At 57.7% G+C, this 26,368-nt stretch overlaps 1 protein-coding gene across 1 annotated transcript in view; it reads right to left on the bottom strand.

The window, feature by feature from the left end:
- NKAIN1 (sodium/potassium transporting ATPase interacting 1) overlaps positions 1-26,368 on the bottom strand; it is a 40,930-nt gene that overhangs the window by 1,864 nt on the left and 12,698 nt on the right. The window contains exons 2-6 of the mRNA XM_021528395.2: positions 12,139-12,276; positions 11,036-11,116; positions 8,989-9,186; positions 8,137-8,197; positions 4,713-4,794 (exon numbers count right to left, since the gene is read on the bottom strand). Of these exons, the coding sequence (XP_021384070.1) occupies positions 4,713-4,794; positions 8,137-8,197; positions 8,989-9,186; positions 11,036-11,116; positions 12,139-12,276 (560 nt within the window). The remainder of the gene's footprint in view (positions 1-4,712; positions 4,795-8,136; positions 8,198-8,988; positions 9,187-11,035; positions 11,117-12,138; positions 12,277-26,368) is intronic.

The following is a 26,368-nucleotide window of genomic DNA, read 5'->3' as shown; positions in this document are numbered from 1 at the left end:
ACCCACGGCGTGTCCCCAGTGGGGACAAAGGGACAGGAGGGGCTGGGACAGACCCACGGCGTGTCCCCAGTGGGGACAAAGGGACAAAAAGGGACAGGAGGGGCTGGGACAGACCCACGGCGTGTCTCCAGTGGGGACAAAGGGACAGGAAGGGACAGGAGGGGCTGGGACAGACCCACGGCGTGTCCCCAGTGGGGACAAAGGGACAAAGAGGGGACAGGAGGGGCTGGGACAGACCCACGGCGTGTCCCCAGTGGGGACAAAGGGACAGGAGGGGCTGGGACAGACCCACGGCGTGTCCCCAGTGGGGACAAACTGACAAAACGGGGACAGGAGGGGCTGGGACAGACCCACGGCGTGTCCCCAGTGGGGACAAAGAGCCGTGGCCAGAGGGGGACAGGGCCCTCTCATGGGGTCCCTGCTCTCCTTCCAGCCCCAGAGATGTCACCGAGTGGGGGGGCAGGGCTGGCGTCCCCTCACGTGGGGACACGGAGTTCTTGGGGTTCATTCCTCTCTCTTCTTCTTGTGTCTGTTCTAATTTTATTTTTATTTTTGGTTCTTATTTCTATTTTTGTTGTCATTATGATCAGCATTGTTATCGTTGTTACTATTAATAATTTTATTGTTATTATTAATAATAATAATATTGCAATTGCTACTGCTACTATTGCCAGTACTATTATTCTTCTTGTTATCTTTTGCTTAATTTCAGTTAATAAACTGTTGTTACCCTGCAGGTTTTCCCTATTATTGTTGTTATTTTTCTTCTTATTATTATTAATAATAGTAATAATAACAAGTTCTCCCTGTTACTGTTGTAGCTATTTCTATTTTCATTGATAAGAATACAGCTCCTCCTACAACTATTATTACTACTACTATTAACATTATTCCTGTTATTATATATTTTTTAATTTCAGTTATTACCCCACAGGTTTTCCCTATTATTGTTGTTATTTTTCTTCTTCTTAATAATAATAATAATAATACAGTTCCTACTACTACTGTTGTTATTGTTATTATATCTTTCTTCATTTCAATTATTAAACAGTTGTTACTCCATAAATTCTCCCTATTATTGTAGTTTTTATTTTTATTTATAACAATAATACACTTGCTACTACAATTTCTATCACTATTACTACTACTAGTATTATTCTTGTTATTATATTTTACTTCATTTCCATTATTAAACCATTGTTTTATCACAGGTTTTCCTTATTATTGTTGTTGCTATTGTTATCAACACCACCACCACCAATATTATTATTATTATTATTAATAATAATAATGATGATGCTATTACTATTTCTATTACTGTTGTAATTATTCCCAGACCTCCCCACGCCACTGTTAATTCAATCACAGCTAATTAGAAACTGCAGAATGAGCTGTAATTGCTGTGGCTGCAGCCCGGCTGGCCCTGGGGACATGAGAGACCTTGGGGACACAGCTGGCCCTGGGGACACTGGTGACCCTGGGGACACGAGTGACCTTGGGGACATGAGAGATCTTGGGGACACCAGTGACCCTGGGGACATGAGTGACCCTGGGGACACGGCTGGCCCTGGGGACATGAGTGACCCTGGGGACATGAGTGACCCTGGGGACACGGCTGGCCCTGGGGACATGAGTGACCCTGGGGACATGAGAGATCTTGGGGACATGAGTGACCCTGGGGACATGAGAGACCTTGGGGACATGAGTGACCCTGGGGATATGAGTGACCTTGGGAACACGAGTGATCTTGGGGACATGAGTGACCTTGGGGACACAGCTGGCCCTGGGGACATGAGTGACCCTGGGGACATGAGTGACCCTGGGGGACAGGAGTGACCCTGAGGACATGAGAGACCTTGGGGACACGAGTGACCCTGGGGACACGAGTGACCCTGAGGATATGAGTGACCCTGGGGACATGAGTGACCCTGGGGACACAAGTGACTCTGGGGACACGAGTGACCCTGGGGGACACTGGTGACCCTGTGGACATGAGTGACCCTGAGGACACGGCTGGCCCTGGGGACACGAGTGATCTTGGGGACATGAGTGACCCTGGGGACACGAGTGACCCTGGGGACATGAGTGACCCTGGGGACATGAGTGACCTTGAGGACAGGAGTGACCCTGGGGACACGAGTGACCCTGGGGACATGAGTGACCTTGGGGACACGAGTGACCTTGAGGACAGGAGTGACCCTGGGGACACGAGTGACCCTGGGGACATGAGTGACCCTGAGGACACGGCTGGCCCTGGGGACACGAGTGATCTTGGGGACATGAGTGACCCTGGGGACACGAGTGACCCTGGGGACATGAGTGACCTTGAGGACACGAGTGACGCTGAGGACACGGCTGGCCCTGGGGACACGAGTGACCTTGGGGACATGAGTGACCTTGGGGACATGAGTGACCTTGAGGACACGAGTGACCCCGAGGACACGGCTGGCCCTGGGGACACGAGTGGCCCGCCCCACAGAGCCTTGTTTGTCCCCTCGCTGCTAAGAGGAGCAGTGGGACCCCGGTGTCCCCCCCTGTCCCTGTCCCCTCCAGGAGCCACCACGTGTCCCCACTTTGGGGACAGGAGCGCCCCTGAGTCCCTGAGCTGCCACTGCTGCCAGGGGGATGGAGGGGACATGGAAATGACACCTGCATGAATTAATCATTAACATTAACCAGCTGCTGGGGACAGGGGGAGCTGGCAGAGCGGTGACAGTGTCCTGGTGTCACCCAAAGGCCCGGGTGGGTCACCGGGACTGGCAGAGGGCACAGGGCGGGTACAGTCTCCCGGGATTTGGGACAGGGACCCGCCCAGGAGCCCAGGTGTCCCCAGCACAGCCCCATCCTGCTCTGCCGGCAGCTTTGTGTCCCCTGTGTATCTAAAACTGCTGTTCCGGCACGTAAAATCCATTTTTGGGCTGATTTCCCCAAATCCTGCAGCTTTCCACAGCCACGGGGGCGTGCTGGGCCTGCGGCACCCCCGGCACCCCCTGTGTCCCCGGGGTGACATGGGTGGCCTCTCCTGTCCCTCTGCCCGTGGTGGCCGTGCCCGGTCCCACCCGGGCAGGGCTGAAGGGACACGGGGACATGTCCCACCCATGGCACATCAGTCCCGGGTCCCCCGAGGGGCCGGGACGACACCCCAGAACCCCCAGGACGTGGGTGCTGGCACCGGGAGCTGCCACTGCCACCATCCATGTCCCCATCCGTGTCCCACCCACACCCAGGGGCTGGGGGCTCTCAGGGAAGGACCAGCCCCGTGCAGGGTGCACAGCACCCATGGGTGCTCCCCTCCACCCCATCAGTGTCCCCAGGGAGGGCCCGGCAGTGTCACAGATGGATTTGTCCCCTCCCAGCCCCTCTTTCCCTCCCTAATGGTATCGCCTGCCCTGGAATTTGCATACAAAACCTAAAATATAATTAAATTTTGGCAGCGGGCAGAGCCTGCTCGAGGTTAATCCCTTTAGATTTGCGAGCCTTATCTCGCTGGAATGTTCATCGAGCCCGGCCTAATGGGAAGGGAGGGCGAGGAGGAGCCGGCCGCGCTTATCTGGAGAGCCGAGAGCCGCGGCTGGCCGGGCACGGCCGGGGAAACTGAGCAACACAGCCCGGAAAACACAGTCCGGAAAAACAGCCCGGAAAATACAGCCTGGAAAACACAGCCCGGAAAACACAGCCCGGAAAATACAGCCCGAAAAACACAGCCCGGAAAATACAGCCCGAAAAATACAGCCTGGAAAACACAGCCCGAAAAATACAGCCCGGAAAATACAGCCTGGAAAACACAGCCTGGAAAACACAGCCCGGAAAATACAGCCCGGAAAATACAGCCCGGAAAACACAGCCTGGAAAACACAGCCCGGAAAATACAGCCCGGAAAATACAGCCCGGAAAACACAGCCTGGAAAACACAGCCCGGAAAATACAGCCCGGAAAAACACAGCTCGAAAAATACAGCCCGGAAAACACAGCCCGAAAAACACAGCCTGGAAAACACAGCCTGGAAAATACAGCCTGGAAAACACAGCCTGGAAAATACAGCCCGAAAAATACAGCCTGGAAAAATACAGCCTGGAAAACACAGCCCGAAAAATACAGCCTGGAAACCACAGCCCGGAAAATACAGCCTGGAAACCACAGCCTGGAAAAACACAGCCCGGAAAATACAGCCTGGAAAACACAGCCTGGAAAACACAGCCTGGAAAAACACAGCCCGGAAAATACAGCCTGGAAAACACAGCCCGAAAAATACAGCCTGGAAAACACAGCCTGGAAAATACAGCCCGGAAAACACAGCCTGGAAAACACAGCCTGGAAAACACAGCCCGGAAAATACAGCCCGGAAAATACAGCCCGAAAAATACAGCCCGGAAAACACAGCCTGGAAAACACAGCCTGGAAAATACAGCCCGAAAAATACAGCCCGGAAAATACAGCCTGGAAAATACAGCCCGAAAAATACAGCCTGGAAAAATACAGCCCGGAAAATACAGCCCGGAAAATACAGCCTGGAAAATACAGCCCGGAAAATACAGCCTGGAAAACACAGCCTGGAAACCACAGCCCGGAAAACACAGCCCGTAAAACACAGCCCGGAAAACATAAACACAAACACAGCCCGCGGGGGGATCCTCCCTGCCCGGGGAGAGGATGCACAGCCCCCAATCTGTGCTGAGACAGCGCCCTGCACCCCTGAGCACCCCGAGACTCACGTGTAGAGCGGCTGGAGCTGCAGGTGCGACGTCTTCTGGGGCGCCTGGTACCCGTAGGAGTCAAAGCCGCCGATGAAGTCAACTGGGGAGAGCCGGGAGAGCGTGGGGTGAGCCGGGAAGGGCAGCAGGGAGATTCCCGGCACCCCGTGGCATGGGGACATCCCGAGCTGCGGCTGCATCCCAGCAAAACGCGACACCCCAGGGAAATGCGACCTCTCAGTGGGCAATTGGGAACTCCTCAGAGCCCCTGCAGGGCCTGGAGGGGCTCCAGGAGAGCTGGAGAGGGACTGGGGACAAGGATGGAGGGACAGGACACAGGGAATGGCTCCCACTGCCAGAGGGCAGGGCTGGGTGGGATATTGGGAATTGGGAATTGTTCCCTGGCAGGGTGGGCAGGGGCTGGGCTGGAATTCCCAGAGCAGCTGGGGCTGCCCCTGGATCCCTGGCAGTGCCCAAGGCCAGGTTGGGCACTGGGAGCTCCTGGGACAGTGGGAGGGGTCCCTGCCATGGCTGGGGTGGGATGGGATTTAAGGTCCTTTCCCACCCAAACCATCCCGTGATTCGGTGATCCTGAATCACCACAGCATCCCGAGGAATCCTGGTGCTGCATCCCCAAGGGAATAAATCAGAACCACAAACTGGGTCAGATCAGAAGGGACCGCTGCTGGTCACCCAGCCCAACCCCCGCTCAGTCCGGGCCCCCCGGGGCACCGGGAATTCTGTCCCGGCTGCTTTGGATCCCCCAGGGAAGGAGGCTCCCCAGGCTCTCTGGGCAGCCTGGAACGGAGCCTCTGGGGAGGCACAGCCCCACCCCGGCCAGGGCCTCGCCCAGCCGACAGCAGCCGGGACGGCGGCAGCATCCCGGGAAACACGGCAGCATCCGGGGAAACACCGCAGTATCCCGGGAAACACCTCAGCATCCCGGGAAACCACGGCAGCATCCCGGGAAACACCGCAGCGTCCCGGGAAACACGGCAGCATCCCGGGAAACACGGCAGCATCCCGGGAAACACCGCAGCGTCCCGGGAAACCACGGCAGCATCCCGGAAAACACGGCAGCATCCCGGGAAACACCGCAGCGTCCCGGGAAACCACGGCAGCATCCCGAGAAACACGGCAGCGTCCCGGGAAACACCTCAGCATCCCGGGAAACCACGGCAGCATCCCGAGAAACACGGCAGTGTCCCGGAAAACACCGCAGCATCCCGGGAAACACGGCAGCATCCCGGAAAACACGGCAGCATCCCGGGAAACACCTCAGCATCCCGGGAAACACCTCAGCATCCCGGGAAACATCTCAGCATCCCGGGAAACACCGCAGCGTCCCGGGAAACACCGCAGCACCCCCGGAAAACCGGGAAAACGCTGCAGCATCCCGCAAAACACGGCAGCATCCCGGGAAACAGCGGTGAGATCGGAGGGAAGGGTCCGGAGCTGCTTCCCTGACCCGGCGGTTCCGTTCTGTTCTCCTCTCGCAGCCCCCCGGGCAGAGGGCGGGGTTCCCTCCCTGCCCCCCGAGTGGGCATTCCGGGAGAATTCCGGGAGAATTCCGGGAGAATTCCGGGAGAATTCCGGGGACTCAGCGCTCCGTTGGGGCTGTCACCTCGGGGCTTGCAGGCACCACCGATCAGCTTTCACCGCTCGGAGGCTCATCCCGCCCCAGCCCCTCACCCGAGCGGTGCCGGGGCAGCTCTGGGGGCGCCCTGGGGTGCCCTGGGTGGCTGTGGGTACCCAACTTCTCCCGGATCACCCCGTGTTTCCCCAGACCTGACCCCTCTCCCTGGCACAGGGATGGACTCCAGGTGCAGCCAGGCTGGGGAATCCAACCTCGGCAGGATCCCCAGCACCACCCAGCTCCCCAAATCCCACACTGGGGTGGGTTATCCACGGGTGCCCAAGAGCTGAGGGATCCAGGGGAGAGCCCCCCTCTCCCGGAATATTTCCCTTCCTGACTCAATATTCCGCCAGCTCTCGATTTTGACGCCATCCATCCATTTCCAAATCGAATAAGATATTCCATTAAAAAGATGCATTTGCATCCCGGGCTCAGGCAGCATTAATATTAAAATTGTGTTGGATGGAGGAGTTTGTAGGAGTGCAAACACGCTCCAGAGCCGCCAGCGCCGGATAAATCCTTTTGGAAAGGAGCTGCTCCCGCAGGCAGAGGCCAATTCCCCATGGAGAGGCTTTATGTCCATGGGAAAGGACGGAAAACAGGGGGCTGGGCTGGGCTGGGACCACCCGTGGGTCCGTGGCAGGGGTGGGGTGGGGATCCCGGGGCTGATCCCGGGGCTGATCCCAGAGCTGATCCCAGGGCTGATCCCAGTTCTGATCCCAGGGCTGATCCCGGGGCTGATCCCGGGGCTGATCCCGGTGCTGATCCCGGGGCTGATCCCAGAGCTGATCCCAATGCTGATCCTGGTGCTGATCCCAGAGCTGATCCCAGAGCTGATCCCAATGCTGATCCCAGGGCTGATCCCAGGGCTGATCCCGGGGCTGATCCCAATGCTGATCCTGGTGCTGATCCCAGTGCTGATCCCAGAGCTGATCCCAGTGCTGATCCCAGAGCTGATCCCGGGGCTGATCCCAGTGCTGATCCCAGAGCTGATCCCAGGGCTGATCCCGGGGCTGATCCCAGTGCTGATCCCAGTGCTGATCCCAGAGCTGATCCCAGGGCTGATCCCGGGGCTGATCCCAGTGCTGATCCCAGTGCTGATCCCAGTGCTGATCCCAGTGCTGATCCCAGTGCTGATCCCAGAGCTGATCCCGGGGCTGATCCCAGTGCTGATCCTGGTGCTGATCCCAGTGCTGATCCTGGTGCTGATCCCGGGGCTGATCCCAGTGCTGATCCCAGGGCTGATCCTGGTGCTGATCCCGGGGCTGATCCCAATGCTGATCCCAGTGCTGATCCTGGGGCTGATCCCAGGGAAGGAGCGAATTTGGGGGGCTGTGGCCCAGCCCTGCTGGGATCTGCCTTGCTGGGAATTATTTCATGGCAGATGAGCTCCTAATGCCCTTGGACAGCCACAGCCTCCAGCACCTGGCTCACCGGGCTGGGGTGGGAGCAGGAAGAGCAGTAAGATTGGATAGAAGTTAGCCTTCACTTTGCCCAGAGTGCTGTTTTCCCCGTTTTGGGGTGAAGACCTGGCAGTGGGGAGGTTGTGGGGACACAGCCCGGGGGACACGGTGTCCCCAAGTTGCTGTGGCTGTCATGGGGGGAGGGAGGTGACAGCTGCCCCGTCACAGCCCAGCAGCTCTGCCTCACCAGGGATGGGAAAATGGGGCAAAAACCCAACTCAAGGGATTTCCTCAGCTGCCTGGGACCCGGGCACTGCTTCCCAGACCCTGCTGGGAGCTGCCATCCTGCCCAGGGTGGCACCAGCTGGGACCCTGTGCCCCTGTCCCCCCCAGGCCAGGCACTTACAGCTGTCCTCCTCCTCCAGGAACACTTTGCTGACGTAGCAGGCGTAGACGAAGCCGAAGAGCTGGGGAAAAACAGAGAGAGAGGTTAATGGGTCATGGGCAGCACAACGGGCACCGTGCCAGTGGGGCATGGCTGGGCGACTGGCAGTGAACTGGGGGCACTGGGAGTGAACTGGGGGGCACTGGGCATGACCTGGGGCAACTGGAAGTGAATTGAGGGCACTGGTGGTGAACTGGGGGCACTGTGAGTGAACTGGGGGGCACTGGGTTTGACCTGAGGGGACTGGGGGTGAACTGAGGAGACTTGCAGTGACCTGGGGGGCACTAGGGGTGAACTGGGGGGCACTGGGAGTGACCTGGGGGGCACTGGGAGCATCCAGAGCCCATCCCAGCGCTGTTTGGGGTGCAGCAGGGTTGGATGGATTCAGCTGCACAAGGCGGGGGCCCCTGAAGGGGCCGGAGCTGGCACCCCCAGAGGGTGCTGAGCCCCACACAGTGCTGGGAGCCCCTCTGGGGACTCTGATTCCCCTCAAAGCTGTATTTTAGGGAGCTCTGCCCCAGGTGTGACCAATTGCCACCCCACCACAGGGGGTGACAGTCACCAGGGCAGGGGGGCCCTCCCTCCCAGCAGGCAGCACATTCCCAGGGAGCGACTCCTCCATCCCTGCAGCGCCCAGCCCTCAAGCTGACAGGTTCTGGGGTGGTTCATAGCCCGGGCTGCTGGCAGGGCTCTGCCTGCTCCTCTCCGGCTGGCAGAAACGCGTGACGGGGCAGCGCGGCGCCTCTGCTCAGCCCGGCGCCGAGCCCCGCCGTCCCCCTCCGGGCTGGGATGGGGTGAGGAGGGCGCCCTTACCGCCAGGAAGATCTGCGTGGCGCTGCTCACCACCTCGATGTACTGGTAGTCCAGCAGGCAGCCGCTGACCGTGATGACGTGGTGGTCCTCGGGCGCCAGCTTGGAGTTGAGCACCGGCGTCACCAGGCAGCCCGGGCCGTTCTCCATCCACCACGAGCGGTGCAGGGAGGTGTTGAAGGTCATGATGAAGTCTCGGTCCTGCAGCAGGGGTGGGGGGGAATGGTGGATCCGGGGCTCTTTGCAGGAGGGTTGCACAGAAAATGGGTTTTCCCAAGGCAAGGACGCTCCCCGAGATCAGAGCAGGGCATCTCCCTGACCCCCGCCCGGGGTTTGGGGCTTCCTCCGCTGCCGGCACCGTGGCCATCCGCTCAGGCAGCACCCAGGTGGCACCCAGGCGACAGGATGGGTGCCACAGAGCGGGCACCAGAGTGGCAGGGAAGGTGTTTGTGATGGTGCCTCCTGCCACCCCAGGGACGGGAGCGTGGCAGCACCCCATCAGCGTGTTCAGGGGTGCAGGGCAGCCCCTGCCGCTTCCCCTGGGCTTTTGGGGTGCCATGTCCTCATCCCACTCCCAGGGAGTCTTGCAGGGTCCCCCTGGAGCACGTCCCCTCCTTGCCAGCCCCTCACAAGCTTTGGGGCTCTGCCTGGGTCCTCTCCAGCAGCTGTGGGGTGACCTTGGGCAGGCAGCAGCCCCCTGCAAAGGAGAATCCTCAGCCCCTGGCTGCCCCTTTCCACCCCACGAGAGCCCCCCGGGCACCTCCGGTGAGCCCCCACCCCATGAGGGTCCCCCTGGCACCTCCGGTGAGCCCCCACCCCATGAGGGTCCCCTGGGCACCTCTGGTGAGCCCCCACCCCATGAGGGTCCCCCGGGCACCTCTGGTGAGCCCCCACCCCATGAGGGTCCCCCTCGTATCCCCGGGGACCCCCCACCCCCCAGAGAGACCCCCCAGCCCCTCCCTGCCCAGCCTGGCTGTGCTGGGGCTGAGCATCCCCCGCAGGAAATCACCGACCTGGAATGAAAAGATTTCCTCTGCTGGGGGCGGCAAAAGCCCCGAAAGGGAGCGGGTGGGTTCGGGTTTGTGAAGCCGAAAGGGAGCGGGTGGGTTCGGGTTTGTGAAGCCGAAAGGGAGCGGGTGGGTTCGGGTTCGTGGGGCCGAAAGGGAGCGGGTGGGTTCGGGTTCGTGGGGCCGGAGGATGCGCAGGGCGGCGGGCGAGGGGAGCCGGGGCGGGCAGCGGGGATTTCCAGCAAAGCCCGAGGAATCCTCCCCTCTCCCCGGCCTGCCGCGCACCCAGCGCTCCGGGACAGCCTGCAGTGGCCCGGAGCTGCTCGGGGAGATGCTCCCGGCCGGGGAACAGCCCCGGAGCCTTCGGGCAGCCCGGAGAGCGGCGCTGGCTGTCCCCAGCCCTCCGCGAGGGCCGGGGAGGGACGCCCAGGGACCCCCGCCCTGGGTCAAAGGTTCCCTCAGAGCAGCCCCATCCCCGCGGGAAGTTTTTCGTGTAAAAACGCAATTGAACAGCGCGGGGTGTGGTGAAGGGACGGCCCCGGTCACATCCTCACCCCACGGCCGCAGGGTGACGTCCCAGAGCCGGGAATGCCGTCCAGCCATGGCTGGGAACCCCAGAAATCCGGGGGAAATTAGGAATATACAGCAGGGAAGTGCCCTCCCCCCACCCACTGCCCTCTCCATCCCTGCCCCAAACTTCCCTGCCACTGCTCATCCCATTCCCGGTGGGAATTCCGCCTCTCCTTTATCCCCTCAGTGGAAATAAAGGGAATTCAGTTTGGGCTCGGACACGGCCGCTCTCTGCCGCTCGGAACCGTCCGTTTGTCCATCCCATCCCCTGGGAATTCCCTGCTCCGGGGAGGCGCCCCCGCATCCGCCTTGCTGCGGGGCTGGGGCTCCCCGGGCTCGGGGGCACTTTTGGGGGAGCAGGAGGAGAGGAGGAGGAGGAGGAGGAGGAGGAGGAGGAGGAGGAGCGCAGGAAGAACGGCAGGACGGAGGGCAGGAGGATGCAGGGAGGAAGAGGAGGAAGGCGGGGGCGTTACCTGTGACAAGCGCCCGACCTCCAGGTAGAAGCAGATGATGAAGGCGTTCCAGCCGACCCACAGCACCAACCACACGGCGTACTGCGGGAGGAGACGGCTCAGGGCACGGGCACCCCCCGGCCCCGCTGCATCCCCCCCAGCCCCGCTGCATCCCCCCCAGCCCCGCTGTACCCCCCCTCCGACCCCGCTGCATCCCCCAGCCCCGCTGCATTCCCCCCAGCCCCGCTGCATCCCCCCCAGCCCCGCTGCATCCCCCGGCCCCGCTGCATCCCCCCCAGCCCCGCTGCATCCCCCAGCCCCGCTGCATCCCCCCCAGCCCTGCTGCATCCCCCTCCGGCCCTGCTGCATCCCCCAGCCCCGCTGCATCCCCCAGCCCCGCTGCATCCCCCAGCCCTGCTGCATCCCCCCCAGCCCTGCTGCATCCCCCAGCCCCGCTGCATCCCCCCTCCGGCCCCGCTGCATCCCCCAGCCCCGCTGCATCCCCTCCGGCCCCGCTGCATCCCCCAGCCCTGCTGCATCCCCCAGCCCCGCTGCATCCCCCAGCCCCGCTGCATCCCCTCCGGCCCCGCTGCATCCCCCAGCCCCGCTGCATCCCCCCCAGCCCCGCTGCATCCCCCCCAGCCCCGCTGCATCCCCCAGCCCCGCTGCATCCCCTCCGGCCCCGCTGCATCCCCCTCCGGCCCCGCCCCGCCCGCTGCATCCACAGCGGTCCGGCTTTGGGTGGTGGAATCCCAAAACCACAGCACGGTTTGGGGTGGAAGGGACCTTAAAGTTCATCAGTTAGGGGAGAACCCATGGGGGCGCCAGGCATCATCCCGGGCTGAGTTAGCGAGTCCTAATTCCAGGGGAGAACTCATGAGACGGGGAAAGTGGGGAAAGTTTTTCCCGAGGATGGGCATCCACCAGCTGTGCCTCAGTTTCCCCATCCATAAAACTCCAATACGCATGGAATTTCCTTTGCGAGGGCTCTAATTCCCACATGACACGGCAGGGACACCTCCCAAATCCCACTGTGCCACTCCCCGCCCTGTCCAGCCTGGCCTTGGACACCTGCAGGGATGGAGCTGGGGCTGACCCTGCTGCACCCCCAGGCTGGTACCTACCATCATGAGGTATCTGGATCTGTACTGGATGGTGCCAAAAATACCCAAAATCACGGCCATGATGTGTAAGAAGTTCGCCAGGATGGGCGCCCACTGGTATCCCAGGAAATCAAAGATCTGCCTCTCCAGCGCCGCGACCTGCAAGAGAGCAGGGGAGGGGCAGGGATCAGGGACAGGGATCAGGGATAGGATCAGGGATCAGGGATCAGGGATCAGGGATCAGGGATCAGGGATAGGGATCAGGGATAGGGATCAGGGACAGGGATCAGGGACAGGGATCAGGGATCAGGGATAGGATCAGGGACAGGGATCAGGAATCAGGGACAGGGATCAGGGACAGGGATCAGGGATCAGGGATAGGGATCAGGGACAGGGATCAGGGACAGGGATCAGGGATCAGGGATAGGATCAGGGACAGGGATCAGGAATCAGGGATCAGGGACAGGGATCAGGAATCAGGGATCAGGGATCAGGGATCAGGGATCAGGGACAGGGATCAGGGATCAGGGATCAGGGATCAGGGATAGGATCAGGGACAGGGATCAGGGATCAGGGACAGGGATCAGGGATCAGGGATCAGGGATCAGGGATCAGGGACAGGGATCAGGGATCAGGGATCAGGGATAGGATCAGGGACAGGGATCAGGGATCAGGGACAGGGATCAGGGATCAGGGATCAGGGATCAGGGATCAGGGACAGGGATCAGGGATAGGATCAGGGACAGGGATCAGGGATCAGGGATCAGGGGCAGGGATCAGGGATAGGATCAGGGACAGGGATCAGGGACAGGGATCAGGGATAGGGATCAGGGACAGGGATCAGGGATCAGGGATAGGATCAGGGATAGGATCAGGAACAGGGATCAGGGATCAGGGATCAGGGACAGGGATCAGGGACAGGGATCAGGGACAGGGATCAGGGACAGGGATCAGGGATAGGGATCAGGGATAGGGATCAGGGACAGGGATCAGGGATAGGGATCAGGGACAGGGATCAGGGACAGGGATCAGGGACAGGGATCAGGGATCAGGGATAGGATCAGGGATCAGGGATCAGGGATCAGGGATCAGGGATCAGGAATCAGGGATCAGGGATAGGGATCAGGGACAGGGATCAGGGATAGGGATCAGGGACAGGGATCAGGGATCAGGGATCAGGGATCAGGGACAGGGACAGGGATCAGGGATCAGGGATAGGGATCAGGGATCAGGGATCAGGGATCAGGGATAGGGATCAGGGATCAGGGATCAGGGATCAGGGATCACGGACAGGGATCAGGGGAGGGGAAGGGATCAGGGAGGGGAGGGGAGGGGGCAGGGATCAGGGGAGGGGAAGGGATCAGGGATCAGGGATAGGGATCAGGGATCAGGGATCAGGGATAGGGATCAGGGATCAGGGATCAGGGATCAGGGCCTGGCACCCGGGGGGCTGAAGGCAAGGAGCAGTGGGAATCACTGGGAATTCCATGGATAACGGGTTGGGGGGGCTGCAATGTCCGTGTGCTGCACTGGCCAGCGGGACAGGGGTTACTGGGGAGATCTGGAGCTAAAAGGGGAACCCAAGGAGATGTGCCCCCACAGCACCTGCTGTGCCTCACTTTCCCATCACTCAGAGCTTGGGCACTCCGAAAACCCATCCCGGAGGATGATTTGTGATGGGAAAAGCCTCCAGGTCCCGTATTTATTTTCCAGCCCATCCTCCATGGCTCCATCGGGCTCCGATCGCCGTTTCCAGCTGTAACCCACAAACGGGGCCGTGCTGCAGGCAGGTAAATCCCCCTGGCAGGGCTGGCAGCTGGGGGGATCCATCCCTGATCCCAGCACTTACTTCTGGCTCCATCGCTCCTAATTACAGGATTAGCTCCAAGGAAGGGCTGAGCAAAGGCAAGCTGGGAGCTCTGGAACGTTCAGCGATGGATTTAATTCGAAAAATGGGGATTTTGGGTGAGGCCATGGTTTTTTAGAGCGGTTCTAAGAAAGTTTTAGGGAACTTGAGGGTGCTGGCACACCACACGGTGCAGGGACAGGTTGGCAGCATCCTGGAAAACCCCAATTTTTTTCCATTTGTCTTACTCAGCCCTGTCCTGTCACTCTTTGTGGTGGCCCCGATTCACCCTGACAGCTTCAGGGCCCTCCATCCTCCCCACAGCACCATTCCCCAATTTTCTGCCTGAAAAAAAGGGAGTTTATTCTGAAAACCACAGGAAAAAAAACGGGTATGCATCCCCCCTCCATTCCCCAGCAGCTCCCAAAGGGATCTGGAATTAGGGGAGAACCCATGGGGTCCCAGGCATCATCCCAGCCTGAGTTAATTAGTCCTAATTACAGGGGAGAATTAATGAGGTGGGGAAAGTCCTTGCCTGGGTTGTTCATGAGGATGTGCATACCAGCCGTGCCTCAGTTTCCCCATCCATAAAACTCCATATACTCATTGAATTTCCTTTTTGAGGACTCTAATTCCCACGGATTTCAGCCCAGCTCCACCCCGGGGCTGTGATATCCCATCCCCTACCCCTGGGATAGGATCTGCTGGATCGGTGCCAGCGGGAGCCTGATTTTAATTAAAAGCGATGCAAACCCGTGGAGCAGCAGCCCCTGCATCTGTGGGGTTGGGACAAAACTGCACTGACACTGAATTCACTTCCCGGCTAGTCCAACTCTCCGAGGAAACAGCCTCTGGAAATCCTCACAGCCGGGCTGTAAATCTCCTGAACTGAGGGATGTGAGTAATAAACGGCACAGGGAGCGCAGTGCTCGGGGTTTTCTGGCCACCCATCCGTCGGGGGCTGTCGGCAGAGCTGCTGAACGGCAGCTCCGGGTACCAGGGATGCCCCAAGCTGAGGGATGGGGCTGGAGGAGCCTCTGAGGGCATCCCATGGGGCTGGAGCAAAGGGATCACACCCGGGCGGCTCCTTAATTCCAGCCGGGACGGCCTGAAAGAGGAGGACGGGGGAAGACCCGGCTGGAAGCAAACCCTTCTCCATCCCCAAGAGGCAGAATTCGGGATAAACACCCCAGTTTCCCCATGGATCAGCTAATTAGGGGCTGCTAATTGCACCACAAAGCTCTGCTGGAGCTGCCCCAGTTGTTCCCTGGGTGTGTTATTCCAGCTTTTTCCCTCCGTGGGAAGAGCAGATCTCGGATTTTCCATCCTCGTGGGATGCAGCTGCAGGTTAAGAGACAGAGACTCACAAAGGCAGCGTGGCTGCAGCTCCCCGGCTCTCACCTCCTGCTGAGGACATCCCAAGGACATCCCAAGGACATCCCAAGGCCAGCCCCACGTGTTTCATGAGTGGGGAAACTGAGGCACAACCTCCAGCGGGAGAATCCAGGTTTGGTGCCCCTGCCCAGGGAATTGCGGGGCTGAGCGAGCACCCTCAGCTCAGAGCTGCTGCTCGGGCTGCTCCAGCCCCCGCAGCATCCTCCCCGACCCCGCGGGGTAAAATCTCCCTGGGAGGGACCTTCAGGACCCCCGGCCCTCGGTGACACAGCCCCGGCTCCGGGGCTCAGCAGCATCCCAAGGAACTGCCCAGCAGCCTCCAACACAGCCGGAATTGTTCCGTGGGGCTCAGGGCACCCTCCCTGTTGGAACTCCAAATGTCCCTCAGACATTTTTGGAGGTTCCAGGCCCTGGTCAGAAGCATTTGAGCCCCTGGCAGGCAGCTGGACACAGCTGTGATTTTGGGTTTGAGCCATGGGATGAGTTACCAACTTTGAAGGTGGAACAAACAGTCACAAAAGTTTAGATATTATAGGAGAGGTAGTCACAAAGTAGAGGGGAAAATTTTTAGTGCTGTACAGGGGGGTTTTAGCACCTGCACGGGGGGGTTTTACTTTGTACATGGGAATCAGAGGTTTTAAGATGGATTTGGGATTTGGGCCTGCCCTGTCCTCCCTCTTTCTCCTTCCTCACCTCCATGTTCTTGGTGATGTTGGCACTCACAGATTGGTTTGGAGTATAAAAGCACCATTTAATATAGGTAATAGGCATTGGGGAAAACTGTAACCATGGAACATGTAATGTACCATATAAAAGATAGAAAATCATCATTTAATATAGGGAATATGTATTGGGGAAAACTGTAACCATGTAACACGTAATGTACATATAAAAGATAGAAAAGCACCATTTAATATAGGTAATAGGCATTGGGGGAAAACTGTGAACATGTAACACGTAATGTACCATATAAAAGATAGAAAAGCACCATTTAATATAGGTAATAGGCATTGGGGGAAAACTGTGAACATGTAACACGTAATGTACCATATAAAAGATAGAAAAGCACCATTTAATATAGGTAATAGGCATGGGGGAAAACTGTAACCATGTCACACGTAATGTACATATAAAAGACAGCAGCAGCCCTGGGTGGGAGAGAAGAAGCAGTTGGGGTCAGAGAGGATGTCAGGGTGTGTGTGTGCCTCTGCCTGAGCTGTGAGCAAACCACAGCAGCCCCAGGAGAAAATCTTTTAGATAACTTGCAATAAACTGCCTTGAGACCGAACAACAGAGACTGCTGAGCCTTTCTTTGGAAGCTCGGGTTGGAGGAGAGACTTTCCAGCACACAGAGCCCCTGAACCAGGCCGGGGCTCCAGCACCTCCCTGCCCCTGGAATGGGAATTCCGGCTGCCCACAGCACCGCCAGCCCCGCTCACACCCCTCTCCCCACCCCCATCCCACTGCTAATTAAGATAAACCCGCAGCGGATCGATGCAACGAGTTTTAGGGCTCCCTCTTAATTAAACACTCACGAGTTCATCGACCGGCCCCAAAACTTCGCTCGGCAGCAAATCACAGCAATTAGCTGGGGTGGGCAGCGGGTCCCGCTCATCCCAGCGCGCCAGGGCTTTGTCTGCACCGGGAAATGGGAGCGGGAGGGACCAAACTGCATCGGGGGCGAGCGGAGGGCACTGCCAGGAGGGGACACCCGTGGGGAGGACACTGCCACTGCCAGGAGGGGACACCCGTGGGGAGGACACTGCCACTGCCAGGAGGGGACACCCGTGGGGACACAAGCTCAGCCGGGGCTCAGGGAGATGGCACCAGGGAGGCAGAGCTGGAGGAAAATGGGATTTTTCCAGCGTGCTGGCACCATATTGAAGAGGGAAGGAGTTCCTCTGCCCCTGAATCAGCTGTGGGTTTTGGCGCCCTCACTTTCTTCAGACCCATCCCATCATTCCAAGTTTTCCCATCCATAATCCCCACAAGGAGGGTGGGAGAGCTGGGTCCTGCTCTGGCTGTGCCAGGAGCATTGCAGGGTCACCAGGGAGCCCCTTCCCACCACAGCTGAGAAACCGAGCGTGGAAACCCAACTGCAAGGTGGGGAGTGCTGGGTGAACCCCCCAGACCGAGCACCCTTGCAAAGCAGGAGCCTCCCTGCCCAGCAGCTCCTCCTGGAACCAGAGAATCCCAGAATGGTTTGGGTTGGAAAGGACCTTAAATGACCTTAAATCCCATCCCATTCCCATGGCAGGGACCCCTCCCTCTGTCCCAGGAGCTCCCAGTGTCCAGCCTGGCCTTGGCACTGCCAGGGATCCAGGGGCAGCCACAGCTGCTCTGGGCACCTGGGAGAGCCCAAACCTCTCCACAAGCCCTGCCAGGCTACAAACCCCCCTGCATTTTCCAGTGGGGAACAGCATTGGGGAGACCTGGAATCATCCAGGAAATCATTATTTCCTTTCCTTTATCCCTCTGGTGCAATGATTTTTGGTCCTTTTTCTCATCCTTGATGAATCCCAGAGTGGTTTGGGTGGGAGGGGATCTCATCCCAGCCCAGGGACCCCTCCCACTGTCCCAGGAGCTCCAGCCCCAGTGTCCAGCCTGGCCTTGGGCACTGCCAGGGATCCAGGGCAGCCACAGCTGCTCTGGGAATTCCAGCCCAGCCCCTGCCCACCCTGCCAGGGAACAATTCCCCATTCCCAATCTCCCACCCAGCCCTGCCCTCTGGCAGTGGGAGCCATTCCCTGGGTCCTGTCCCTCCATCCTTGTCCCCAATCCCTCTCCAGCTCTCCTGGAGCCCCTCCAGGCCCTGCAGGGGCTCTGAGCTCTCCTGGAGCAGTTGGGACCGTGGAGCTGGCACTGGGCAGGACCCTGGAGCGGGCACTGGGCAGGACCCTGGAGCGGGCAGGACGCTGCTCCTGGCTCCCTGCTGCTCTCCAGCCCCGCAGCAGCACCTGCACCCCGGGCTGAGCCCTGAGCTCCCCTCGGGCAGGGCTGCTGACCCCCATGGCTCATTATCCTATGGCTCATTATCCTGCAGCGGGTGATTTCCTCCCGCACACCCGAGCCCGAGGCTCGCCGGGGATTTAACTTTTCATTTCGCCGCGTTCTGAGGGGATTTGGCCGTTTTGATTCCTCGTGTGCCGCGGCCGAAGGCGCTGCCAGAGCCTCGCTCGCCCCGTCCCTGAGCCGCCGCCTTCTCTGCGAGTTTTGGCCCCAAAAACCGTCGGGGTTCGGAGAGAGCCCCCCGGGGCAGCGTTCGCAGGGACAGCGGGATGCCCGACCCAGCAGGAATGTTCCCCACAGCCGCGGAGCATCCCCGGGGCTCCGGCCCGGCCCCGGCCGCTCCCGGTCCCACCCCAAAGGTGCTGCAGGGCCCCACATCCGCACCCCGGCCCCCCGCAGCCTCACCCCTCCCCCAGCCCCTCTTTTTGAGGCAGTTTAGGGCATTTTGGCTCTGCCTGCGCCCTCCCTTGCCCACGAGGAGCCGCAGGAGCCGGGAGGAGCGGCTCCAGCCCGCAGCGCCCCGGGAAGGGGAACCGGCCGCGATGTAACGGGGAGAGCACGGCTGGTTAGCGGGGAGGTGCAAACACCGTGAACCCAGGGACTTCATTTAACGGCTTGGAAACGAGTTCCTGACCTACTTCCAACTGCAAAAACTTCCGTAAAATCAGATGGAAAGGAATGAAAGGCGCCAATCGCTCTCCAGCATCGGGTGGGGATGAGCAGGATGCGGCCCCCACTGGAAAGAGGCCCCGATGCAGGAGCAAACCCGCGGCAGGAGCAGAAATTGGGGTGAAAGAGGCACAAATCGGGTCCTTCCCCAGCCCGGACAACCCCTGTGGGTGCCGCAGGTTGTGGAGCCCCTGTGGACCCCCCCAGACCGGAGCTCCCAAGCCTGGCTGGAGCATCGCTGCTCCCTGGGATGTGGCACTGGGGACACTTGGGGTGCTCAGGGCCCCCAGCACCCACCCCGCACCCCACGGCTTCCCCTCCTCTCTCCCACTGCCCCCCCTCCCCTTTCCCAGTTATTTATTTCATCTCCCGCATCCGGCGGCGTTGCCATGGGAACGCAGCCCCGGCTGGATGCGCCTGGAGGCCAGATCCCGATGGAATCTGCCCCACGGGATGCACCCCGGGGTGCCACCCCTTGGGTGCCCTCCAAGCCCTGCTCCCACATCCGTGCTCCTGGCTCCATCCATCCCTGAGGGTGCCATCAGGGGAGGCTGGGAGATGCACCCTTGGGGTGGTTAACGGTCACTATTATTATTATTATTATTATTATTACTATTACTATTACTATTACTATTACTATTACTATTACTATTACTATTACTATTACTATTATTACTATTACTATTACTATTACTATTACTATTACTATTACTATTATTATTAATTCCCCGAAATTATCAAACCCATCCCATCCTATTCTGGCTCCATCACAGGAGAGGGAAACTGAGGCACGGCATAAAGAGACATCTCCCACTCCTCTCCAAAAGCTTCACGGTGCTTGAGAGGCTGGGAACGCTGAAATCCAGGGAATTTGGTGTTCCCACGTGGAGAGGGGATGCTCCATGACCACCTCCCGATGATTCTCACCCAGGAGGAAGCTCCTCCTCATTTCCACGCCTAAAACAAAGCCCTGAGCCCCATCAGCTCCCAACCTGTGGGGTCTGGGTGCATTCGGCTCCAATATCCCCAAAAGAACCCCGGGAATTCTGACAGTGTTTTCTTTTTCCCCCGGAAACAACATAAATTCCCGATTTCCCCAGGAGCAGGCTGGTCTAAGTGATTTACCACTGATAAAATATCTCCTTAACTCTGACACACTATGGCATTTATATTTATTTTATATTTTATATGTTATATTTTATATGTTATATTTTGTATGTTATATTTTGTATGTTATATTTTATATGTTATATTTTATATTTTATATTTTATATGTTATATTTTATATGTTATGTTTTATATTTTATATTTTATATTTTATATGTTATGTTTCATATTTTATATTTAATGTTTCATATTTTATATTTTATATTTTATATTTCATATTTCATGTTTCATATTTTATATTTTATATTTTATATGTTATATTTTATATTTCATATTTCATATTTTATATTTTATATGTTATATTTTATTTTATATTTATTTTATATTATTTTATATTTATTTTACTGAGCTCTAACACAGCGCCCCAGCTCCTGTTGGCAGCATCGCACAAACGCCGCCGCGAGTTCCCTTTCCCTCCTGCCTCCCAGCCAGGAAACTTCTCCTGGCCGAGGGATCTGGGCGATGGAAGCAGCTCGGTTTCCTGCCCGCCCGCCCAGCGGGCTGGGTATTCCCGCGGGGAATCGCTCCGTCCCTCGGGAACTGCTGCCGCTCCCGCAGGAGGGAGCGGGGCCGGTCCCGCTCATCCCGGGCTGGTGCTCAGCACCCCCCGCCCAGGGGTCCTGGTGGGGGGACTCGGGGTGGTGGCACTGAGGGTGCCAGGGGTGCCCCCGGAGAGGGGAATGCAGTGGGGAACAGCCCGCAGGGGAAACTGAGGCACAGGGCTGTGACCACAGCAGGACTCAGCGTTCCAGTGAGGCTGAGGTCACTGGTAGAGAGCCTGCCCTGCCGTGCCTCAGTTTCCCTGGAAAACGGCCTGACTCTGGCTCAGCACCACACCAGGAGCATCCACTCTCCTGGCCAGGGGGAGCAGCTCCATCGGAGCAGGTCCTCAGGGAAACTGAGGCACGGCAGAGCGCAAGGAAGCTCCAGCCCTGGAGAAAGGCCGTGCCTTGGGAACACCAAGCTGGGAGCTGCTCCAAACCCGTGGGAGCAGGGCTGGGACCTCTGGGGTGGCCAGAGAGCCTGCTGTCCTCTCAGCCATCCCACCCCATCCCATCTCACTGTATCCCATTGTATCCCATACCATCTGTCCATTCCCAATCCCATTCGTGCCAATCCCATCCCGTTCCAGCCATTCTATGCGTCCCACATATCCCATCCTATCCCACCCCTTCATATCATCCCATCTCACTGTATCCAACTGCATCCCATTTTATCCCACTGTATCCCATTGTATCCCATTCCATTTGTCCATTCCCAATCCCATTCATGACATTCCCATCCCATTCCAGCCATTCTATGCATCCCACAAATCCCATTGTATGCCATTGTATCCCATCCATTCCCATCCCATTCCAGCCATTCTATGCATCCCACAAATCCCATTGTATGCCATTGTATCCCAGCCATTCCCATCCCATCCCATCCCATCCCATCCCATCCCATCCCATCCCATCCCATCCCATCCCATCCCATCCCATCCCATCCCAAATAAATCCCTGTCCCACTCCAGCGTGGATCCCTGAGCCCCAGCTCAGCCTTGCAGGAATTTGTTGTCCCCAGGGACATCAGCTCCCAAACCCAAGCCCCATAAAGAAAATCAGGATTAATCCAGGACCTCAATCAGGCATCCCCTTGGAGACTCCCAGCAGAAGCCACTGAGAGCTGAAGCGTTAATTAAAATGGAGGCAAAATCCCTAAAAAACCCCACAAGCAAATGGGGAAAAACTAAGGGCCGAAACCTGGGGATATTGGATTTTAATCTGCGGGTTCAGAGACAAAATGTAGGGAAATGTGGGTTTAGACCTGGCAGATCTTGGGCCTGGGTCTGAGCAAACTAGGGCTTAAATCTGGGAGGTTTTGGGCTTAAATTTGGGGAATCATTGGCTGAGATCTGGGGGAGCTGGAGCTGAATTTTGGGATCTAAGATTTAGGACAGCTTGTGCTTTAATCTCAGTTTAGGGTTTGGATTTGGGGATCTTGGTCTTAGATCTGGTGGATTTGGGGGATTTTGTGCTTTAATCTGGGACATCTTGGGTTTAAATTTGGGGAATTTTGTCCTTGAATTTTGGGGATCTTGGCCTTAAATTTGGGGGATTTGGGGCTTAAATATGTGGGATTTGGGGCTCAAATTAAGTAATCTTGGGTTTAAATTTGGGGAAATTTGTCCTTATATTTGGGGGCTTTATGGGAGATTTGGGGCTTAAATATGGGAGATCTTGAGCTCAAATTTAGGAATTTACTTTGGAGGATTTTGTCCTTAAATTTGGGAGATTTGGGGCTTAAATATGGCGGATCTTGGGCTCAGATTTGGGAATCTAGGGTTTAATTCAGGGGCACTGCGCAGCCAGAGTGAATAAGATGGGAAACCAGGAGAGATGTGGGGAGCCTGACTCCCTCAATCACAAATTCCGGGAACGAGACACAGACAAAGGCTGGGGCTGGACGTGGGAGGGGAAGGGGCAGGGAAAAGCAAAGGAATGGGACAATTGCTCCAAAAATTTGCTAAGACCCAGCAGGAAGGGGCAGGATGGATGCCGGAGGAGATGCCCCAGTAGATTAAGCCGCAGGCAATTTCCATGCTAATTCTCCCCGTTCTGTTCTTTATCCTGACATCTGGGAGAAACCAGAGGTATTTTTCCTCAAATCTCAACCGATGCCTCAAAGACACCGTTAATAAAATCCGATAGAAGAGAGGGGGAAAAATGAATCTATAATATATATATATATCCACATACAAAAAGAAAAAAAATCCAATTTACTGACTTATTTAGCGCCACTTTCCGTAATCAATTCTCCCAGGGAAGAGCCCTGATTAAAGCCAAGCGCATCGCTATGGAAACCGGCATTCCCTCCTCCCACGGCCCGCGGGCTGCGAAGGAGAAGCTCGGCCGAGGAAATCTGCCTGGAAACAACCCCGTTAATGAGCCGGGCAGCAAAAATAAAATAATCCCTGCGAGCGCTGGCGCCGCCAAAGGAGCAGCCGGCGGCAGCCGGTGGGGAGGCGAAGCGGCTCCCAAAATATTGATTTTTCTGGGATTGTTTTGGAGGAGGAGGGGACGCTCCCACATCCTGGAGGGATGAGCGGACATCTGGAGGTGGTTCCCGTGTGCGCCCACCCAGCCCGGCGGGTGTGGGTGTTTCTTCCAGCGTTTATCCAATTTTTTAGTTTTAAATCCCGGATCAAACCGCGCAGGTCTGAGGGATGCGCCTGGCCGGCGAGGTGGGAGCTGCCGGCGTCAATGGGATTTATGGGATGAGCCCGGTGGGTTTCCCTCTCCTCGGGGGAATTCCACAACCCACGGGCACCCGCGACTCTGGGTGAGGGGCACCACCCCCACTGCCCATCCTATCCTGGGCTTAAATCTTGGGGGGGTTGGGGCTGGAATTTGGGGATCGTGGTGTTGGATCTGGGGGATTTTTGTGCTTAAATTTGGGAGAGTTCAGGCTTAATTTGGGGCTTAAATATGGGAAAACTTTGGTTTAAATTTGGTGGATTGGTATTTTAAATATGGGGTATTTGGGGCTTAAATATGGGAGAGTTTGGGATAAAATATGGGGGATTTGTATTTTAAAAATGGGGGATCTTGGGCTTAAATATGGGAGCAACCCCCCCATGGGTGAGTATTTATTGGAGAACTGGAGATTTATTCCTATTTATCCATTGAATAACGAGACCTGGAGGGTTTGGGGGTCTCCTCCTGGCTGGGTGAGCGCCCTGTAAGGAGAAGGAGCTGGGATAGAAATTCCCACGGGCTGTAAGGAAATGAGCAGGGGGTGGGAGTGGTGAATGGCTGGGATGTTCCCTGAGCCCTCCAGGAGCTTTTTGGGGTGCGAAAGTCTGCCCAGGACAGCTCAGTATCCATTGAGGAATTCAATAACAATCCCATCGACATCCTTCCTACTGCTCCAGTAGTGGGAGTGGAGCCCCAGTGCCCTGGCAGGGTCCCACAGGACCAGAGCATCCCAGCGTTCCCAGCACCTCTCCCCCGCAGCCCAGGGCTTTCCGAAATCCGGGAGCTGGAGAGGCACCCAAAGGGAAGCAGCGTCCAAATAAACCCAGAATGTTTGCAGAGACTCCTTCAGCCAAGTGGTGCTGATCCCCACGATCCCTCTGCTGTTGATCCCAATGATCCCTGTGCTGTGGATCCCATGATCCCTGTGCTGTTGATCCCAATGATCCCTGTGCTGTGGGTCCCAGGATCCCTGTGCTGTGGATCCCATGATCCCTCTGCTGTTGATCCCAATGATCCCTCTGCTGTTGATCCCAATGATCCCTGTGCTGTGGATCCCAGGATCCCTCTGCTGTAGATCCCAAGATTTCTTCACTGTAGATCCCAACAATCCCTGTGCTGTGGATCCCATGATCCCTGTGCTGTGGATCCCATGATCCCTCTGCTGTGGATCCCATGATCCCTCTGCTGTGGATCCCATGATCCCTCTGCTGTAGATCCCAAGATTTCTTCACTGTAGATCCCAACAATCCCTGTGCTGTGGATCCCAGGATCCCTGGGGGTTGGATCCCAGAACCTCTTCACTGTTGATCCCACTGATCCCTGGGGGGTGGATCCCAGCATCCCTGTGCTGCCAATCCCAAGATCCGTGGGGATTGGATCTCAGGATCCCTGGGCTGTGGATGGATCCCTGGGCTGTGGATCTCAGGATCTCTCTCTGCTGCCGATCCCGGGATCCCTGTGCTGTGGATGGATCCCAGGATCCCTGTGCTGTGGATGGATCCCGGGATCCCTGTGCTGTGGATGGATCCCGGGTCCCGTTCCCGTTGATGGATCCCGGGTCCCGTTCCCGTTGATGGATCCCGGTTTCCCGTTCCCGTTTATCCGGGCAGGACGTGCCGGGCACGCCGTGGGCGCCTCATTAAGCGCAGCCATGGGCAGCTCGGGAGCTCATTAGGGACTCCTCAAACAGCCGTAAAAATTGCTTCCGTTAATTGCTTCGCCCTCCTTCCATCCGCAGCCCTGCGGGAGGAGTTTTGGGATGGGTTTTTCCAGCCCCTTTCTTGGGTGGGGGTCGTGGCTGAGCAGCTCCGGGGGCTGGATCCATCCAGGGCTCCGCTGCATCCCTTAAGGACAAGATGTGACACCGGGATGTCGCGACAGGCGACATCCCTACACCCAGCAGGGATGTGACACTGGGAAAAGCGGGATTTTCCTGCTGTACCCACGCGGCACAGCTTTGCCAGCTGGGTGACGGGGGCTGTCCCACCCCATCCCCCTCACGGGGACACCCACGGCAGGAATGAGGTTTTCCCTACGAAAATATTTAGGGAAACCCAGCCCAGCAGCACCAAGGCCCGGGCCCCGCTAACGAGAGTGCGTTAATTGCGGTGCCGTTAATTGCGAGCCCTCGCCCCATGTATAATTCAAGGCCCTTTGTTAGGGCCGGGTTTGCTTTGTCTGGGAAGTGCCACCTCCCCACGGGACCGACCCTGAGCCACGCAGATCCTCCTGGGGGAGGGAAGGATCAAAATTAATTAGGGCCTGGGGCTGCTGGGAGGGGGATGGGGTCATTAGCAGGGCTGGAGTCATTAGTGGGGTCAGCATCCCCTCATGGGGCAGGGGATGGGGCAGGGGGACATGGGGACAGCCCGGAGAACCATTTCCTGTGAAAGGAGCAGCCGGGGGACCCCAAAAGGTGGTGGGAGCATCAGTCCAGGCTGTGGGTGCTGCTGGGCTGGGACTTTCCCCCACATTTTGAGGTGGAAAACCTCATTCTTGCTGTGAGTGCACCCAAAAGTTTGGGGTTGGGGCCTGTGGGTGCCAAAGCTGGGGGCAGCACCCATGTCCTGGGTGGATGATGGAGGATCTGCACCCATGGGGCATAAATCAGTGTGGCATTCACAAACCAGCCCCAAATGGGTGAGGGCGTCCCTAAATACAGCTCCTGACACCCACCAGAACCCCAGGTAGACACCCCAAAGTCACCCCAAATTCCCCAGACACCCACAGCTCCCGGTGGTGCTGGACCAGGATCAGCCCCAGGATCAGCTCCAGGCTGGGCTCAGGGCTGCAGCCTGAAATCCAGGTGGGATGCAGCCCTGGGAGGGCTGGAAAGGGGACAGGGACATCCTCAGTCCCAGAGGGACTCTCCACAGGCCACCACCCCACAGCTGCTGAGCTTTAGGGGAGGAAAAGATCTAAAAAACAG

Source organism: Lonchura striata, chromosome 26 (genome assembly GCF_046129695.1).
Source record: "Lonchura striata isolate bLonStr1 chromosome 26, bLonStr1.mat, whole genome shotgun sequence".
NCBI classification, from domain to species: Eukaryota; Metazoa; Chordata; class Aves; order Passeriformes; family Estrildidae; genus Lonchura; species Lonchura striata.
The sequence above is the reverse complement of the archived record's forward strand: the minus strand, read 5'-3'. Positions and strand labels throughout refer to the sequence as shown.